We start from the raw sequence: 17,004 nt of genomic DNA on the forward strand, positions 1-17,004 counted from the left end.
TGAACATAGGAAATGTCGTCTGACGACGATTTTTTTTTATTATGTGCTAATACTGTGAAGACCAGCGCGGCCTGTGCGACAGAAATTTCCTTTGTTGATGATAGGCGATTTAACATCAAGCTAGATGAGAAATTCGAATTCGATAGAGTAAGTCACAACGACAAGTCTATTTTCGTAATTAAGCATGACTTATTTATGCTTCATTTGCCTGACTTATAATTTTTAATTTTCACTATTCTACTAGCGCATCCCCTGCCATGCAAGAATTTTTGTCTTGGATAAGATAGGTTTTAATGCTATGGAAACTATGGAGGTAAAGAGAGTTTACCTGAAAACTGAGCATGGTTATACTTTCAACGTCAAAGTATACAATGCAAACACGTACACCTATTTCGAATGCAAAACTTGGCAAGCACTATACAAGGCTTATGCATTTGAGCCTGATATGGTTATCACCTTTGATATTCGTCTGGAAGATGATATTGAAGGTAATAGAGACATATGGGTCGATATGCAGACGCCTCCAGTTCTACCATTATGTGAGTTCTTCTCAACTATATTTTTGTCTTTGATATTGCTTATTCAAAAATAATTGACATCTAATTTCTATTGACAGCTTATTTCCATTCAAACAAACATGTCCGGCGCTTGGTAGACAGGACCTACTACCGTCCCGGAGCTGAACTAAACTGCGAGAAGATAAGTCATTATGTTTTATGGCTTGAGGATCTTCATACTGTCAAGACAAATTTTCTTCCTGCACTTAGAAATGTTAGCACTCAACACGTGAGACCAATAGTGATCGTATTGAACTACGGTCACATCTATTTAGGAATGATGGTAAGATTTTTACTATTTGTCCTCAGTGCATCTTTTGCATACATAATTTTTTTGGTAAACTTTCATTGCTAAGTATATTAATTAAGTACTAAACAACAAGATAAACACAATGAATAGATAATACGATACAAGAGGAGTTAAATACAACGTGGAGGCCTTAACTTGCCGTCGCAGTCAGTTTGGTATCCAAACTTGTAAAACACACAAAAGTGATGTTGTAACTTATCCTTCCATGCATATACGGCGCCTGCACCCGTATGCTACGTATGGGCTGCCACATGGAAGTGGACAATTGATTTTGTTTTTCCTGAAAACACCTCATGTTTTGTTTAATCACGTAGAAAGTCCCCTCAAATTCGGATGTGGGCCCCATGTGTCAGTATGAAAGAGCGAGAAATCACTAAGGATGCGTTTGGTTACTTGCATCATTTTCCCCCTTTGCATACTTGTCTCGGTTGGGCCTGGCTGAGCATATGCAGGCAAAAAACCATCATTTGCATGTTGATTGGTTGACTGCATCCCCTCTAGCCTGCATGTGCTGAAACGAAAGGCATGTTGTTTGTTTGCGGACTTGTTTCATGGGAAACACAAGTCTGGTTGTTTGGTTACATCTAGAACAGTTGTGTGGTAACCTCCTCCTCGATATGGTGAGGTTACCAGAGGCACACATGGACAACCAACTAGAGCAATAGAACAAAGTTAGGCACAAACACGAGTCTTAACCATGCATCACAAGTTTTAAACCAATATAGTACGATAAGTTTTAAACGAAACCCAAGTCTTAAACCAACAAGCAACAAGGAACGAACAGCAGGAGCTCAGGCGGTCACGGCGAAGGCGTCGTCGTGCTGCTTGCACTTGGTCCCTCGTCGTTGAAGACGATCGCCTTCATGGTGTCAGGGGTCAGCAACTTGAACGTCGGTAAGTACCAAATCATGATTTATGACGACGCTTTGGGAAACAATGTGACTTGTCGAGACCGCATCCATGTGTGCAACCGCCCACACCCACGTGCCTAGGGTTGCACCGCTCGGGCCTGGCTACACAAAAACGGTCGGTTTGGGCGTTCCTCTGGATGCAGGGCCAAAGGTGTTTTAAAGTTCATACTATGCAGTGCAAACAGCGAATGCAGGTAACTCAACGGGTCTCTTTTTTCCGCATGGGCCTGGCTAGGCTATATGCGGGCAACCAAACGCATCCTAAAATAAATTGCAGAAATCACTAAAAAATCCACTAAAACTTGTTCGTCAGGCCCATGACCTCACAGGCTACAAATTCATGATGTGACCAAGCTTGCAATTTATTCTTACATTTCTACAAACACCTTTAGCATGTTTTAATACATTTCTAGAATTACTATTATTACACAATAATTTCAATACACGTTGAACAGTTACGTTGTCAATTTTTTAGTGATTTCTGCAAAACAAAATCAATTGTCATGATTTCTGCAATTTTCAGTGACCGAGCTTGCAACATGATCCGACGGAGGCCAACTCAACCTGTGAGGTCATGGGCCTCACGAACATGCCTCAGACTGAACCATCCTCCATTGGGATCACGTCCCCACAATTCTTGGATTGTAAACGCGCGGGAGGAACTGAGTCAACTGACTGCCAGCGCTATGCCGCCCTCGTCCTTTTGACCGGCGTGTCACGGGTCGCGGTGCAGCATCGGCCGATCGGTGCAATGGGATAGAACTTTTTTTTTTTTGGCGAGTGGGGGTGGTACACTGGTACTACTTGGTTGGCCCAGCAAGGCGAGTTTTTTTTTTCTTTTTTGAGGAAAGGAAACGGACATGCAAGCGGGAGCGCCTTGGGGTCGATCCCGTGGACTGTACCGTATGGGCTGGGACCGAGTCACGCTCGTACAAGTACAGGGACAACAATTCTCAAAAAGTTCTTCTAAAAAAAAGACAATTCTCAAAAAAAAAAGTTGACCGTCCCCGAATCCTACTCGTGGATCGTAGACCGTCTCTTACTCCAGTTGGGCAACTTTACTCTCCACTAATAGAATGCCCGTGCGTTGCTACGGGCTTTTGAAATATTTTACAGATGTTATATGAACATAATGCATGTTAAATTTTACATATAGAAAAAAGATAGCACAACCATAACCAGGTAATAATTGAAGTTCACCTCACTTGCAATGTAAAATGACTAAAAAAGGCAATTTGACGATGTATACATATAGAGCGATTATCCAACTAACAATTTGTTACAAATTAAGAATTGCTTGATACGCTTAAAATATTCTCACATAATATCAGGATTGTTGTCTTTAACATCATTCACACGATATTTGATCAAATATAATACAAACTTCTTTCTCAACTCATTCCCATCCTGCGCAAAAACACTATGTAGTTAGCATGAATACTTCGTGAACGTCACCAGAATACATCTCTATCTCTCACATATATGCAAATAATCATATTTAACATGTACCTTTTGTATTATTATGTATAACATACATATAAAGAAGGATTATTTTCTCGTGATGTTTCAGTACGACCCATCATTGTTACGTCATTGCCTATGTCAGTTGCTATTTTTAAAACACTATCCAAGTCCATCACTTTTTAATCTCCGTTGAAGAAAACTTAAACATATAAACATATAAAAATATAAGAAATATTTTATACTACATTATATAAACATTTATAATAAATTAAAATAAAAGTGAGACTAACACAACTTTTTATATTTGCAAAAATGTTTTTTAGACAAATTTGCAAAAAAAACTAACTTTTATTTGACGAGGAAATAAAACTAACTGAGTACCCCTAATTAGATTTTTTTAGACAGCCTGAGGCGTTCATCCAGGGCCCAAAACTCTTTGAGCAGCGGATGGGCCAGCCCAAGAGTGGACGGGCCGAGCTAGAGACTGATAGATTTCTTCTGTGTTTTCTTTTCCACCTACTATACATCTTATCCAGTTCTCAAAGAAATACTATACATCTTATCCTCACGGCATCACACAGTCCTCTAACTCTCTCAGCTCGAGCCTGATCCCGTCCCTGCCGCTTCCCGTCCATAGACGGCGTCGCCGCATTCTTGTCTCCCCTCCACGGCGTCGGCCGGCCCCTCCTCTCCCAGCCATCTCTCCTCCATGTCGCGCGCCGAGCCCGTCCTCCCTTCCCTCGATGGCTTCGTCCGCATCCTCCTCCGACTGCCACGGTGGCTCGATTGGTTCGATCCACCGCCATCCACGCCCGACAGGTTATTCCGACGATGGGGCGGCGGCAAAGCTTAGCGCGATGACAGAGCCTTCCTCCAGCTCTACCAAGAAACCCTCGCTCTCCGTCCGTCTTCCTCCCTTTGCCAGCACCACCTAGCGTCGCCATGGTCGGTGGCCGCGACCACCAACAAGAGGAATCGCGAGGCGGCGGCGGCGGCACCAAGGGGAAGCCGCAGCCCGTCACTGCCAAGGAAAAGCGGGTCACAGCTAAGGTACGCATCGTTGGAGCATGGGTGTTGATTTAGAGTATGGGCTGCTTGAGTTTGAGCTGAAACCGGAATGTTCTTGACTGCATGGCAGGAAGTGTCGGAGTCGAGGAAGCCCGACTACAACCTTAAGAAAGTAATTGTTACTTTCATCATGTTTCCAGTAGTATCAGTTTCTGTATGTGATGCCATAATTTTATTCCAGTAGACAAGTTGCAATTTGTGCCTGAATCGCCACCTCTGTTTATGATGATTCAGTACCATATTTTGGGCAACTCTAATTTTGTTTGCTCGCGGCACCTAAATATTAACAGGACATCGAAGTACTATGGGGAAAGATGATAGGTCGTCATTTGAGCAAGGAGGATATAATCAAGTAAGTGTCACTATCAAAGCCTTGTGAGTTGCGACATATGTTCAACTTCTTATGTACATGGATTTCTCATCTCTACAGGCTAGTTACCGAGGCCCTCCGTAAAATGGATTGGAAATATTTGGAATTTCTGGATCCCATGTAAACGCATCTGTTCTTCAACTAAGTTGCTGACACTCATTCTTTATGAATGCGTTGCATATGGTGTTTTGGTACTTATTCTGATAGCCACCATTTTTTGTCAGACATGTGTGTAGTGGTTCTCACACTCAAGAGAGTGGCAAGGTACATTTTCTGTTATTTTTTTCTCTTTCCATTTTCTTATTATATCTTAAGAGACATATTTCAGAGTGATCACTTGGTTTAACTTTGCCCACTCATTTGTTTTATCCGATATTTATTTATTAACTTCTGCAGATTCTAGAGACACTAAATAGTCATGCAAATTGAACTGTACAATAGTTAGTGCCTCACACTGCATATTCAGTATTATTTTCCTTCTCGCTTATTTCCAGTGTGCTTTTGCAATTTAACACAGTAATGATTTTCAGGTTAGGACGCATATTATCAGAATCTTGAAGAAGCAGATTATGAAGCTTGATGTCAGTGATTATGGATGCCTTGTAAGTGATGTCTATATATGTAATATATTTTAGTGTTCAAATAGGATCATACTGTGTGGCTTCTATGCTTTAACCTATACAAACATTCTCCCAGTGCACAGTAACTTCAGATGGTTTTATGCTTCCAAGAGATTAATCATCAGCTGAACTAACATGTCTTTTATCCTCCAGTTCTTTGTTTGTCTTCTCTCCATTGTCGATGACAGAAAACTTGTTACTAATTCTAACCGACACCAATTGTTTGCTTGAAGCAAGCATTATGCTACCATTACAAGCAATCTGAAGAGACAATGCTTATAGCTTACTTTCAATATTTGTAGGTTCTATTTGAAGAGCTGACAAAGCAGTTAAAGGAAATCATATTGATAAGGTAAGAGGAATTCCAAGCTTATAATGTGCTTATTTTACTTGTTAGTTATATGCACATGAGACTATTTATGATAGAGCTCCTTGCTGGAACAGACCGGGAGACGCCAATTGCTGCAGCTATTGCACACACTTTGCTCACATTATCTGACTCCGGCTGATTCAGTTTGTCTGAATTTCAATGTGCCTTCCCTTATTTCACTAAAAAAATATCAGTATATATAACACCACCTAATAGTACCAACGAATGACGTACGAACTGCTCCATTAGGAGTAGAGATACGTAGTTCCTTATCCATGTATTTCTAACAAGAGATTCTATGCAACTGAAGTTTAAGTCATTATTTTTATTTCTATATGATATTAGATGCCTCAGGTTTTTACCATATTGAGAAGCAGATGAATTAGAAAGAAATATGAAACCTTAGTAATGTTGTTCTTCTTTACCAAGTCACTGTCCAAGCATCTTCCTCCTGCATATGTTGGAAACTTCACGTTGTCTCTTGTTATTTCCAGCTTAAACAGGTCCATCTTTGACCAAGTATAGGACGGGCAGATGTCGCGAAAGGAATACTCATGGTTTCTGAAGACTGACCATGCTCCCTCGAGTACTACGCAGCAACAAACTCAGGTCAGTGTGCATTAAGATCTACAATAGTATGTGGTTGTAATGCAGAATTGAATACTTTACCTTGAGTTGCTATAATTTGATCCGGCGACTTCATGTGCTAAGGACTTCCTTGTAGACTATGTTCTTCATGGTCGTTAATAAGGGCTCAGATCTTTTTCGCTTATTTGAATTATTGATTTGTTCCTTGCCCTTGCCCTTGCCCTTGCCCTTACCATTGTCGTTGTCCTTGATGGCGAGAATCTTAATGTTCCTCTTCGCAGTGGCTCTAGACAATGCGACGTAGAGCTGACCGTGAGAGAATATCGGGTCTGGTAGGTACACCCCGACAATCGGGATGGTCTGCCCTTGTGCCTTGTTGATTGTCATGGCAAAACTGAGCCTAATAGGGAACTGCTTCCTCTTGAACTTGAAAGGGAATATATCGTCATCGGATGGGCAGAGAGGTATCCGAGGAAGGAACACCCTCCTACCAGCATGTTGTCCTAGCACGATTTCTGCGTCGATGGCGTTCCTTTGGAAACCCCGGACCACAAGCCTTGTGCCGTTACACAACCCATTAGCTGGATCAATGTTTCTCAACAGTATAACGGGGCAATTTAACTTCAGTTTGAGCGCATGCGGAGGCAGCCCGTTGGGAGTTAGGTTGTTCAGGAACTCGGGGGCATAGTAGCCATGTGGATCATCCTCTGCAATATCAAAACTGTGGTAGATCTTCTCTTCGCCCTGGAAGCGCTCTATCATGCGTGTGTTTACCTTATCAATGTTGTCGTTCTTGGTGGAGAGGATCGCTCGAGATGTCATGTAATTTGGATCAGCCATGTTGTTGTCTAGAGCAGGAAATACATGGTCGATTAGCTTCTCTAGGTCAACGCCGTCTTCTGTTGGCTGCACACAAATATCTTCTGGGAGCCTTATGTTGCCTTCCTCGTCGGTTTCCTCGGTGCCGTTGCCTACCCTTAGCAAGTAATCTGCGAACCACGGGTCGTTATGCGCCCTCATGTTGGTGAGGAGCCTTAGGTGGCGCATGCCCTTCCATATGTACGAACTCCGCAAGGTCGCATCAATTATCTGACCCCGTGACCCCTTCCTGACGACCGGAAGCACCTGCCTGAAGTCCCCACCGAACACGACAGTCTTTCCCCCGAATAGTCGGTCCCGTCGTCCCATGATGTCCCGCATGCTATTGTCCAGTGCCTCAACCGCTTGTCGCTTCGTCATGGTGGCCTCGTCCCATAGGATGAGTGAAGCCATGTGCAGGAGCTTGGCCGTTCCACTTTGCTTGGTGAAGTTGCACGACCCCCCATCTTCAATGCTGAGTGGGATCTTGAACCTCGAGTGGGCTGTCCTTCCTCCAGGCATGATGGAAGCCGCGACGCCCGACGTCGCCGTAGCCACCACGATCTTGCCCTCGCCTCGAACCTTTGCGAGCAGTGCCTTGTATAGGAAGGTCTTCCCAGTGCCTCCCGGGCCATCGACAAAGAATACACCCCCATCACCAGCATCGACTGTTGCCAGTATCTCGTCGTATGCAAGCCTCTGCTCAGGGTTTAGCGAGGACGCTAAACCAGCATCGTTCGCGTCAACCTCGATGGAGGACTCGTCGGTGACTTCTCTGGCCTCGCCTCCAGTAGTGTCATAGGTCTCATCGATGTCCGGAAGAGGGAACAACACTATGTCTTTGCCCATGGATTGTAGCATGCCCCTTATGTCAAGCAACACCATCTGCTCCACTGCCTTTGAGCACGTGTGTGATCGGCGGTAGTCATCAGACATTGCCTCTAGGTGCCTATCCCATAGACCGCGCACGTCACCTGGCTCGCAGAATACCAAGATTGTTGCAAAGAGCCTCCTGAGTGAGGCTGGCATCGCGAACTGTGTTGACTCTATAAGACACTCGTCAAGCGTGTTGTCGGCCTCGATGAGGCCCAATCTCTCGGCAGCCTCACGGAAGCTATGACAGAGCACACCGCCCACGGTCCGTAGGTCCTCGAAGGATGTCTTGCCTGGTACATGGTTGAGCAGCACTCGCAGAAAGTACCGCTCCCCCTCGGCTGGATGGGCCGACACGATTCGACCTACTTGGTGCTGCTTTTCTCTCGGCCTCCAGTATTTCTGTCTCTGCCATGTGAAACTTCCCGGAAAGTCCTTGTACAGGATATCCCGAGCCCACACATGCTGCTGATTAGCGAGGAAATACTCTGTCAGCATTGACTTAGATGCAGTATCACGGGCGACGACATCAGTCAGGTCCTCTCCTGCTTTGAACGTGACACTATTCATATTAGGGAGATGAAGCGGCAACTGTAGGACCGACGGGAAACTCCCAGAAAGGTTGAAGCCGAATATCCTCCACATTGCCTCTGGTGGAGTAACCCATCTCGCATCAACGTACCTTTTAATCTCGTCTACAACCCCGTTGCTGTCAGGCTGGTCAATGCTGAATGAAGCTCGATCGTGACCCTTGTATACGTATTTGTAAAGGTACTTGACGGCCTTGATGCTGGAGCACACCTCGACATTTATGTGGCAGTTGAACATCCGCAACAGATAAGGGTTGTAAGGCACGACCCATCTGTTATCCAACATTTGACGACGGACCTTAGCCTGACGACCATCGTCTCGCCGTCGATAAACCAGGTATGAATCCTTCCCTTGTAAGGTGTTTTGGTTGAACGGTCGTGGGTACTTGCTCTTGCACTTCAAGTCTTGCATGCACACATTTTTGGGATTAAGATTGCCACATGGGCCGTGCATCATATGCTTCACGACCATGGCATAGAGCTCTGGATACTTATGCCTGTTTGGGAGCTCTGCAGATATGATGCGGTCATACTGCTCTGGCACCACGAGTTTATAATTTGAATTCATGATCAACAGGAAGTGTGCATGGGGGAGGCCCCTCTTCTGGAACTCGACGACATACACATGCGCTACCACAACACCAAGGATGTGCTTTTTGAACAACATCTCTTTCATGGTCTCTAGCTTGGCCTTGAACACGCGTGCGACAAGATCTGGTCGGTCCTGCGGTGTCTGGCCAGGAAGCAGCTCATTCAGTATCTCCTCCCAGCTAGGATTGCATGTCATAGTCAAAAAGATGTCAGGCTTCCCATATGTCTGCACCAGTGCCATGGCGTCCATCTGCCTCCGCTTCATGTCTCGGTTGCTTCCTTGATGCGTCCCTGGCAGCACGATCCTCTTCCCAACAGCGCTCGCCCGCATCTCCCCAACCGCGATGCTATCCACAAGGCCTTGGTATAGATCGGCACGTATCTCTCTCTGGTGGTCCCTGATCCACTTTAGCCTACATCCCTCAATCTTGATGAACATGTCGACACCCCACTGCTGAAACAGGCGTGCTCCATGTAGTATGGGGTTGAATATCGCAGGGCGCGTCTGTAGCCGGTAACAGTAGTAGTCCCTAACAGAGACACACAACCGGATGTTCCCCTCTGTGGAAAGACGTGAAAGAAGAAGGTTAGGTACCATATGGAAGGATAGAGAACTTTTTCTGGCATATAAGCATAACAACCAGGTGCACCTGAATCGTTATCACGGTTTCCTCTTGGTTGTTGTGCAACCTCCCAAGGGACATTGTGCTTAGGGATATTTGGATGCCAACCAAGCTCCCCCCTTGGAAAAAAGAGGGGATACGAGAGCGGGTCATAACAGCCATCTGTGGCATGTATACTATACTTCTCGTTGTTGTCCCCATAGAGTGTAATGCTGCGGTTGAACCTGTTTGCTAGATCGCTTCCCTCGACCCAAATCGCAGCCACCTCGGATGACACGGGTCTATTATATCTTCGTTGGTCTAGTTTCTGGTCAATGTTGAGGTCTATCCGGTACTCCTCGAGGTTTTCCTTGTGGGCACCCAAACTCCTAAACTGTTGGGAGTAGGGGTTTTCCCTAAGGACGCCCACTAACTTGCTGACAACGTGCTGGTCCAATTGCTTGGTGGCCTCCTTGCGATGGCTTAAGCTGGGATCGTCATCGTAGAAGTACAACTGCAGATGTTCAGGGCGAGATCTTGGACCGAACGAGTGCACCTTGTGGTACATAGTGCCATGTGCCCGAAACGTGTACACCCCGGACTTCATGTTTGTGTAGTTGTTGTCTAGGCTGACGCCAAGGGTAGTGAAGGCAAAGTGCCCGTTGAAGAACCGAATGCTCTCTCGGAAATGCCGAGAGTCTGCATCCGCGCTTGACCATAACCTCATCAGCTCTGGGATAGGCTCTGGTTCAGCTAGCTCAATCTCCCCGTTCCGACAGCAAAAGCCGTCAGTCTCGTACTGGAACTTCTTGGCCTTGCAATGCTTGCAGTTTGCCGCGTGCTTCAGGATGTGCGTGCTGTCTGGGATGTTCGAGTAGACATAGTCGAAAGGATCTAGGTTGATAGATCCCGTGTTGGAGGATTCTACGGGCTCATCGAGGTCCGAGCTATCAGTGTCGGATGCTGCAAGCATTGTGGAGATATAACAAGTCATAATGGGATGCACATCATAAACCAATAATATAGAGGGATGAGCAGCGAAAGGCGCCTCGGAGTACCTTCACCGGCAAATAGGTAGTACTCATCATCCATGAGGTCACCAGAGAGTGCATTCTCGTCCATGATGCCGCTAAGGAAGGCCTCCATGTCAACTATAACATTGTTGAGCCGGTAAGTAATGGTTTTAATTGTGAGTGCACACCAAGAGGGGAGTAAACATGAGAGGGTTACCATTGGTTCCGATAGTGTACGATGGCATGTTTGATGAAGGGGAGGAAGCTGGTGAAGCAACTCCTGTGGGCGGTGCTTCTGAACTTGCTGCTGCTCTGTTCACATCTAAGGTACTTGCATCTGGGCCTGGAGGCCTCCGCTTTTTTTGAAAGCTTGCATTACGACGATCTAGCAACGCTGACTTCTCACCTTCTGGTATGCTTTTCCCGCGCACTCTTCGTTTTAAGGCACTCCCTTGAATGTTCTTTGCTCCAATACTTTGTTTCTGAGCTCGCTCCCGAGCCCTACGCTGTGCTCTGCTCTCCTGCCTCTTCTCACGGGCTTGATTCTGCTGGTCGTCTATTTGGTGTTCATTGGTTTGCTGCGAGGGATTTATGAGTTCGCTGGGGGCATCATTATCATCCAGGGTACGACTAAGGTACTCGCCTGCACCATTGTGGAGCCGTTAAATCCTGGTTCAATGCACATGGACACAACAAGTAAAGTAAAGATGGAAGGGTTACCGTCTGATTCGAAGTTGTTCCCAGCCTTACTCGCAAACCGGGGGGCAGGGGCAGGAGCTGAAGCTTCAGATTCTCTGAATGCCAATGCATGAGTGCTCGACATCAGGTTGGGTGTAGCTAAGGTATCTGCATCAGGGCGCGGCATGGCGATGGATTCAGCGCAAGGGGTGTTGCACCTAGCCGCGAGTCTCTTCTTGCGGTGAGCTAGCATGTTCTGCTTCTCCTTAGGTGATATGTTTTGTAGACGTGTTCTTCGGCGGGCGTTTGTCTCTTGCTTGTCATGGACTGACATATTTTGGTACGCCGCCCTTCTAAGGGTGTTACTCTGTTGCTTCTCCTCTGGTGTCATGCGTTGCCTGGCTTCTCTTTGACGGGCAGTCCTCTCCTCCTCTGTTTTTTTTCCTAGCTTCTCTGCGACGTGCATTGATTTCCTCCTTCTGTTCAAGTGTTAATCTATTTCGCCGTGCTATATATTGATCTCGCCTTTTCTGTTTTCTATCTGATTTAATGATATCATTTGAAGCAATGTGCTCGGGGACATTGTCTTCAGTGTCGAGTCCAAGTGCTATGTCTGAACCAATATTATGATCAATGCTTCTCTCTGTTACTCGCAGTGATGCATGGTGATCATAGTAAGTGCCTTCACGAGAATGATTTCCTGAAGAACCATTTTGTTTTAACAAATGTATAAATGCAAACTAAAAAAAGTCGTGTGTAAGGGCGATACCGATTGATGTTTCCACATGCGGCACTGGCTGAAAGGCCTTGAGATTGCCGGCTATAGGAATCATCATAGGCAGTTGCGTGGGCACATTGTCATCATCATCGGAAGACAAAACACTGTAGTTAGTAGTGCGTGTTTGTTTGCGTATGAAAAAACCAGATGGTGGTCGGTGTGTATTGGTGAGTTGTGATCTGGGTGTCCTCTCATATTCGACAACTGATAAGATTAATGTAAGTTAAGTTGTGAAGCTTATTGAATACCTTATGTGCAGACATGTGATTGGCATACACATACCTTTTTTTCCTTTATCATAGAGACGCTCTCTGTGCTGTGACATCTTTCTGTCCTATAGAAGCTTAAATAAACCTGCAGTCTTTTTGCATTAAAAAATGATATGAATTGAATTACAAAAATGATATGACCTATGGTGACTCATTTAACATGCTTTTAGGACTCACTTGTTCATTTTCATAGACATGTTCTTCGCATATGGTTTCTTCCAAAGTAAAATGATTGTGCTATTATATGTTGACGGATGAAGTTTGTATATTTCAGTAAAAAGAGGGCTCAGACATGGCGACAAGAATGAAGGTGGAGGGAAAGGAGTGGAGAGAAAGTATTCTGGAGGTGAGCTTAAATGAAAGTATTTCCTTCTATCACTATTCCTGTCGCGAGGCATGTTTGTTCCCATGATGTAATGTTTCATTTTCATTTACGATTCTTCTAGAATCCAGTAAAAGTAAACATGGTCTGAGGTTACCTAATCTTATACTGCAATTTCAGAATTTCCTAGACTATTTTGACAGTTTCAACACATGTTCTTCTTACTAAAATAAACCTACAGTCTTTTTGCATTATAAAAATGATATGACATACTATAGGAACTTAACTGTGGGAACAGAACAGGTGGCATAACTGATTAGATTTTGTAAATTGGGGAATAAGTGCTATGTTCAAATGTAGTTGCTGAAAAGACACATTTGAGATGCCAGAACTTGTTCAATGTAGTTGGAGTAAAAGTTAAAGATGCAATCTGAGTACTAACATTATGAAGTTTTGAACAGGAGTCTAGTATAACTACTTTGCTTGCTGAAACAGGTCAGGATGGCAAACCTAGGGAGTTCGGGCATATGACGTCCAAATGAGGCATGTGATTGTAATATGATGTGTTTGTGAAATGCGAGCAGTAGCCTTGTGATTTTGATAGCTCGGTGATGGCGGGCGAAGCCACCAAGCATCGACACACATCCTAACCAATTTGGTTTGGTGTCATCTTGGATCTGACTAATGGATTAATATTCTTGTAGGTTGATTTGAATCCCCGGGTATGTGGTTATGCATGAGCTGTGGAAGCAAAGGTGTGTGTCGGCTGGTTATGCATGAGCTGTGGAAGCAAAGGTGTGTGTCGGCTGGAGCTGATTTACGGGGCTGTCATTTGGATGGTACCAAACTGTAATAATACAGACTCCCACTCAAAATTTCACTGCACCAAAGGCTCTCGTAAGTCTCGTAAGTGCTTGACTTTGTTTCTTCATACTACGTGATATAATACATATTGTCTGTACTGGATTGCCAAAATTAGATTTATTTGTTTCTCTCTCCTGCATTTTTTGCATCGTCCTCCATACAAAAACATGGTGGGATTTGGTCCAGGTGACAACATACAAGACCGTAACAATCAGCCTGTTTTAATTTACTGAAACTGGGTAGATGCTAGATAGAGACGTCATTATCCTTGGTGGTAGATTGGAAGCTTGCTACATGTTTTTCTCAATGGGCATACCTGCTGTTATCTTGCCAAAGCCCAAGTTTATACAATTTGCTTCTCTAACTACAATGTCAGTACATTATGCTAGGTATGTGCCTCTTTAGTTGCCTCTTTCTGCTTTGTTCTGTGTTTTCTGTTTAGTTATGGGGTGCCTTACTGTTGTGCAAAATTACGGCCTAACTTTACTGGGCAGAATTATGGCCTAACTTCACTGTACACTTGCAATCTTTCTCCTGCATGATCTACCAAATGGTGTTAAAATTTACTGGGCAGAATTATAGACTGATTAGATTTTGCAACTTTGGGGAATAAGTGATATGTTCAAATAAGTTAAAGATGCAATCTGAGTATTAACATTATGAAGTTTTGAACAGGTCAGGATGGCAAACCTAGGGAGTTCAGGCACCATGAAACATAACTTCCTTTGCCATCGGAGAGAAAGAAGACGGTAGGCGCGCTCAGGAGATGACGCAGCAACAACCGTCGAGCGGAGGTTGTGTTTGGAGGCGACCAGCAGAGGCTGCAGCTCCCACAGCTCGCGTGCGAACGATGTGGCCGGACGACGATTGAAGCGGCGTTTCTGTTTTGGCGGCGTGCTTTCGCGTGTGGATGGAGCTCGTACGCCAGGAAGAACTGGCGTCTTGATGGAGCTCGTACGCCAGGAAGAACTGGCGTTCGTTGGCGGGTCGAAGAAGTTTGATTTTTGGTCGATGGACCTCGTCCTCGTTCGTGGGTTGCGGAGCTGTTTTTTTGTTGACTGGGCGCGATCGTGGGGTTCCATGGACTTATCGTTCGTGTGTTGAACTGTGGATCTCGTACGTGGGCTGAGTTGTTGTATTTTTTTTTGCGGGCGCTGAGTTGGTGTTTTTTCGTACGTGGGCTATGTTGGTGGGCTGCTGCGTGCGTGTGGGAGTTCGAAGGGAGGGGGATCGAACGAGGTCGAACCATCACGACGTTCGATCCCCCTTTAATAGTAGAGATATATGCAACACAAACGCCCTCCCAACACAACCGAAGAACCACAGGAGCCAGCTTCACTTTTCGCCGTCGGAACTTAGATTCTCCGGTAACACTGAAAACACAAGTCAGCGATCGATCAGCCGTCTGGGAACTTGCCGTAGCGCCGTGTTTTGGTAGCGTGGAGAGTGCTTCTGCCATGGAACCACGTCAGCCCGAGCTCGAGAAGTCCAGCGCTGCCACCGTGGACGAGGTGCTAAAGCCGGTGGAGGCGCCATCGGACGGTGAAGGATGCCCCATATGCTTGGATCAAGAGGGGGCAACGGCCGTGTGGAAGGAGACAGTGTGGGGGCACATCTTCCATGGGCGATGCGTGGAGAGGTGGCTCCAGACGAAGGGAAGTTGCCCCATGTGTCGGCGACAGCTTCAACAACCACGTGCTCCTGCAAAACCAGATGTTCGATATCGTAGCCCCCTCATATTTTTGGCGATGGAATTGGAAGACAACTCTCCTCTTTCAAATCGTACTAACTATTTTAGACAATACAGGGAGGAGACTTTTGTTGGATGATGAGACAATGTCGACAACACATGCAACGATTTTTGTACTTTTTTTTAGACTATCGGATGTACTTATTGTGGATGTACATACAAAAACATTAGTAAGAGTTTCATATATTTGTTCATATGAATATTCTCTCTATCAAAGAAATATAAACATATATAGTCCGCATATCCATTTGTTATAGCCGGGCAAGCGTCCTTTTTCTATAAAAAATGAACAAGAGATTGTAAAGAACTCTGCAATTATATTTGTCAAAACAAACAGTTCAGTTCAAACTATGGCGCGTGATTTCGCATGCACTGGAATGGTTTGTCTTTTCTAGTTTTCTCTCAAAACTGGCTTTCATCATTACTTTCCTTTTAGAAAAATCAAAGGGGTTTCCCGCCCCAACTTTTTATTGAAAAAGTCAAGGCCACAACATCCAACCCACAAAAACACTTAAACAGCTCTGCAGCAGAATTATTACAGGTAAGCACTTCTAACAGCGTTTCAACCTGATCAATACAAGTGAATAGCATCAATGTCAAGCTATCCTAAGGAGCTCCCCATGTCGACGATCAAGGCAGAAGACATTCGAGCAGCCACGGAGCTTGAGTACCGACGCACAACACCTTTTAGGAACGAACCAGAGAATCTACTAAAGCCATAATGCATTCAAGCTTCATCACTTTCACCCATGGAAGACAATGTCATTTCGCAAAAGCCATAAGCCCCACAAGGTATCAGTAGATAATATATTAATTACTTCATCATTTTTTCGTTGCTTCCAAAAGGTAGCAAGGTCAGAAAATGAACAAGGTACAGGGAAATCAACTATCTCAGCAATTGCACCCTAGATATAAACAAAACACAAACCAAAGTACATGGACGGGCAATACAAGGTAGATTTGCAGCCCTCTTATAAAACAAATCTCAGGATAACCGGACACCATAACCACGCGTGACTATGATGTCAAGTACTAACGCAGGAAGGTCTCAATACAATGCCACGACACACACTAGGATACCTAAGCTCCAAGACAATGCCCTCGGAAGGGGAAAGGGCGCAAAGTGTCACCGATGCCGAGTACGAGACGGATTAGGGTCTTCACCCGAAACCCTCACTCGAACCACACAACGATGTCCTCAAGAGGAGAGTGACACCCACGGGCACCGCCGACGTACACGGCAAAGTGCGGAGCTTTCGTTCGGCAGCTCACCCGTGCCACCACGAGGAACCTAGGACACCCGAGTCGAGCATAGACCTGATGTTAATTAATGAATAGTCATTAGGATTAGCAACTGTCATTAGTAGTTTCATGTGTGCATTAACTAAACATGCATCTTTCCCCAGCGACTCATCGTTTACATACGATCGCCTCCTGTCCCCTTTCCTCGCTTGTACTATAGCCAATGGCCCTTGATGTCGTCATTTCATCTTGTATGTACAAGCACGTTCCTAAGCGCAGGCGCCGAGATCGCGCTTTATGACAGGGGTTGTCTTGT

At 45.1% G+C, this 17,004-nt stretch overlaps 2 protein-coding genes across 4 annotated transcripts; one reads left to right on the plus strand and one right to left on the minus strand.

Annotated features, from left to right (window-relative positions):
• Nucleotides 1-3,779: 3,779 nt before the first annotated feature.
• On the plus strand, nt 3,780-14,871 carry LOC123069129 (pumilio homolog 24). 3 transcript variants are annotated; one of them, XR_006432284.1, is made up of 10 exons: nt 3,790-4,292; nt 4,381-4,422; nt 4,601-4,662; nt 4,741-4,944; nt 5,211-5,282; nt 5,603-5,652; nt 6,165-6,279; nt 12,785-12,856; nt 13,537-13,729; nt 14,372-14,871. XR_006432284.1 is itself a non-coding variant. In XM_044491897.1 (8 exons), the coding sequence occupies exons 1-8, from the start codon at nt 4,185-4,187 to the stop codon at nt 5,797-5,799; spliced, it is 489 nt and encodes a 162-aa protein (XP_044347832.1). In that variant the 5' UTR covers nt 3,780-4,184; the 3' UTR covers nt 5,800-6,147. The 3 variants fall into 3 exon arrangements, 2 of the variants coding, with proteins under 2 accessions (XP_044347832.1, XP_044347833.1); XM_044491897.1 differs by lacking the exons at nt 6,165-6,279; nt 12,785-12,856; nt 13,537-13,729; nt 14,372-14,871 and adding an exon at nt 5,745-6,147 and having other exon boundaries at nt 3,780-4,292; nt 4,741-4,800; nt 4,905-4,944; XM_044491898.1 differs by lacking the exons at nt 12,785-12,856; nt 13,537-13,729; nt 14,372-14,871 and having other exon boundaries at nt 3,788-4,292; nt 4,741-4,800; nt 4,905-4,944.
• Nucleotides 11,826-12,778, minus strand: LOC123067416 (uncharacterized). The gene is made up of 3 exons (XM_044490218.1): nt 12,524-12,778; nt 12,233-12,445; nt 11,826-12,163 (listed from the first exon to the last, which is right to left on the minus strand). Exons 1-3 carry the CDS (start codon nt 12,564-12,566, stop codon nt 11,826-11,828), a joined length of 594 nt encoding a protein of 197 aa, XP_044346153.1. The 5' UTR covers nt 12,567-12,778.
• Nucleotides 14,872-17,004: the final 2,133 nt, after the last annotated feature.

Source organism: Triticum aestivum, chromosome 3B (genome assembly GCF_018294505.1).
Source record: "Triticum aestivum cultivar Chinese Spring chromosome 3B, IWGSC CS RefSeq v2.1, whole genome shotgun sequence".
NCBI classification, from domain to species: Eukaryota; Viridiplantae; Streptophyta; class Magnoliopsida; order Poales; family Poaceae; genus Triticum; species Triticum aestivum.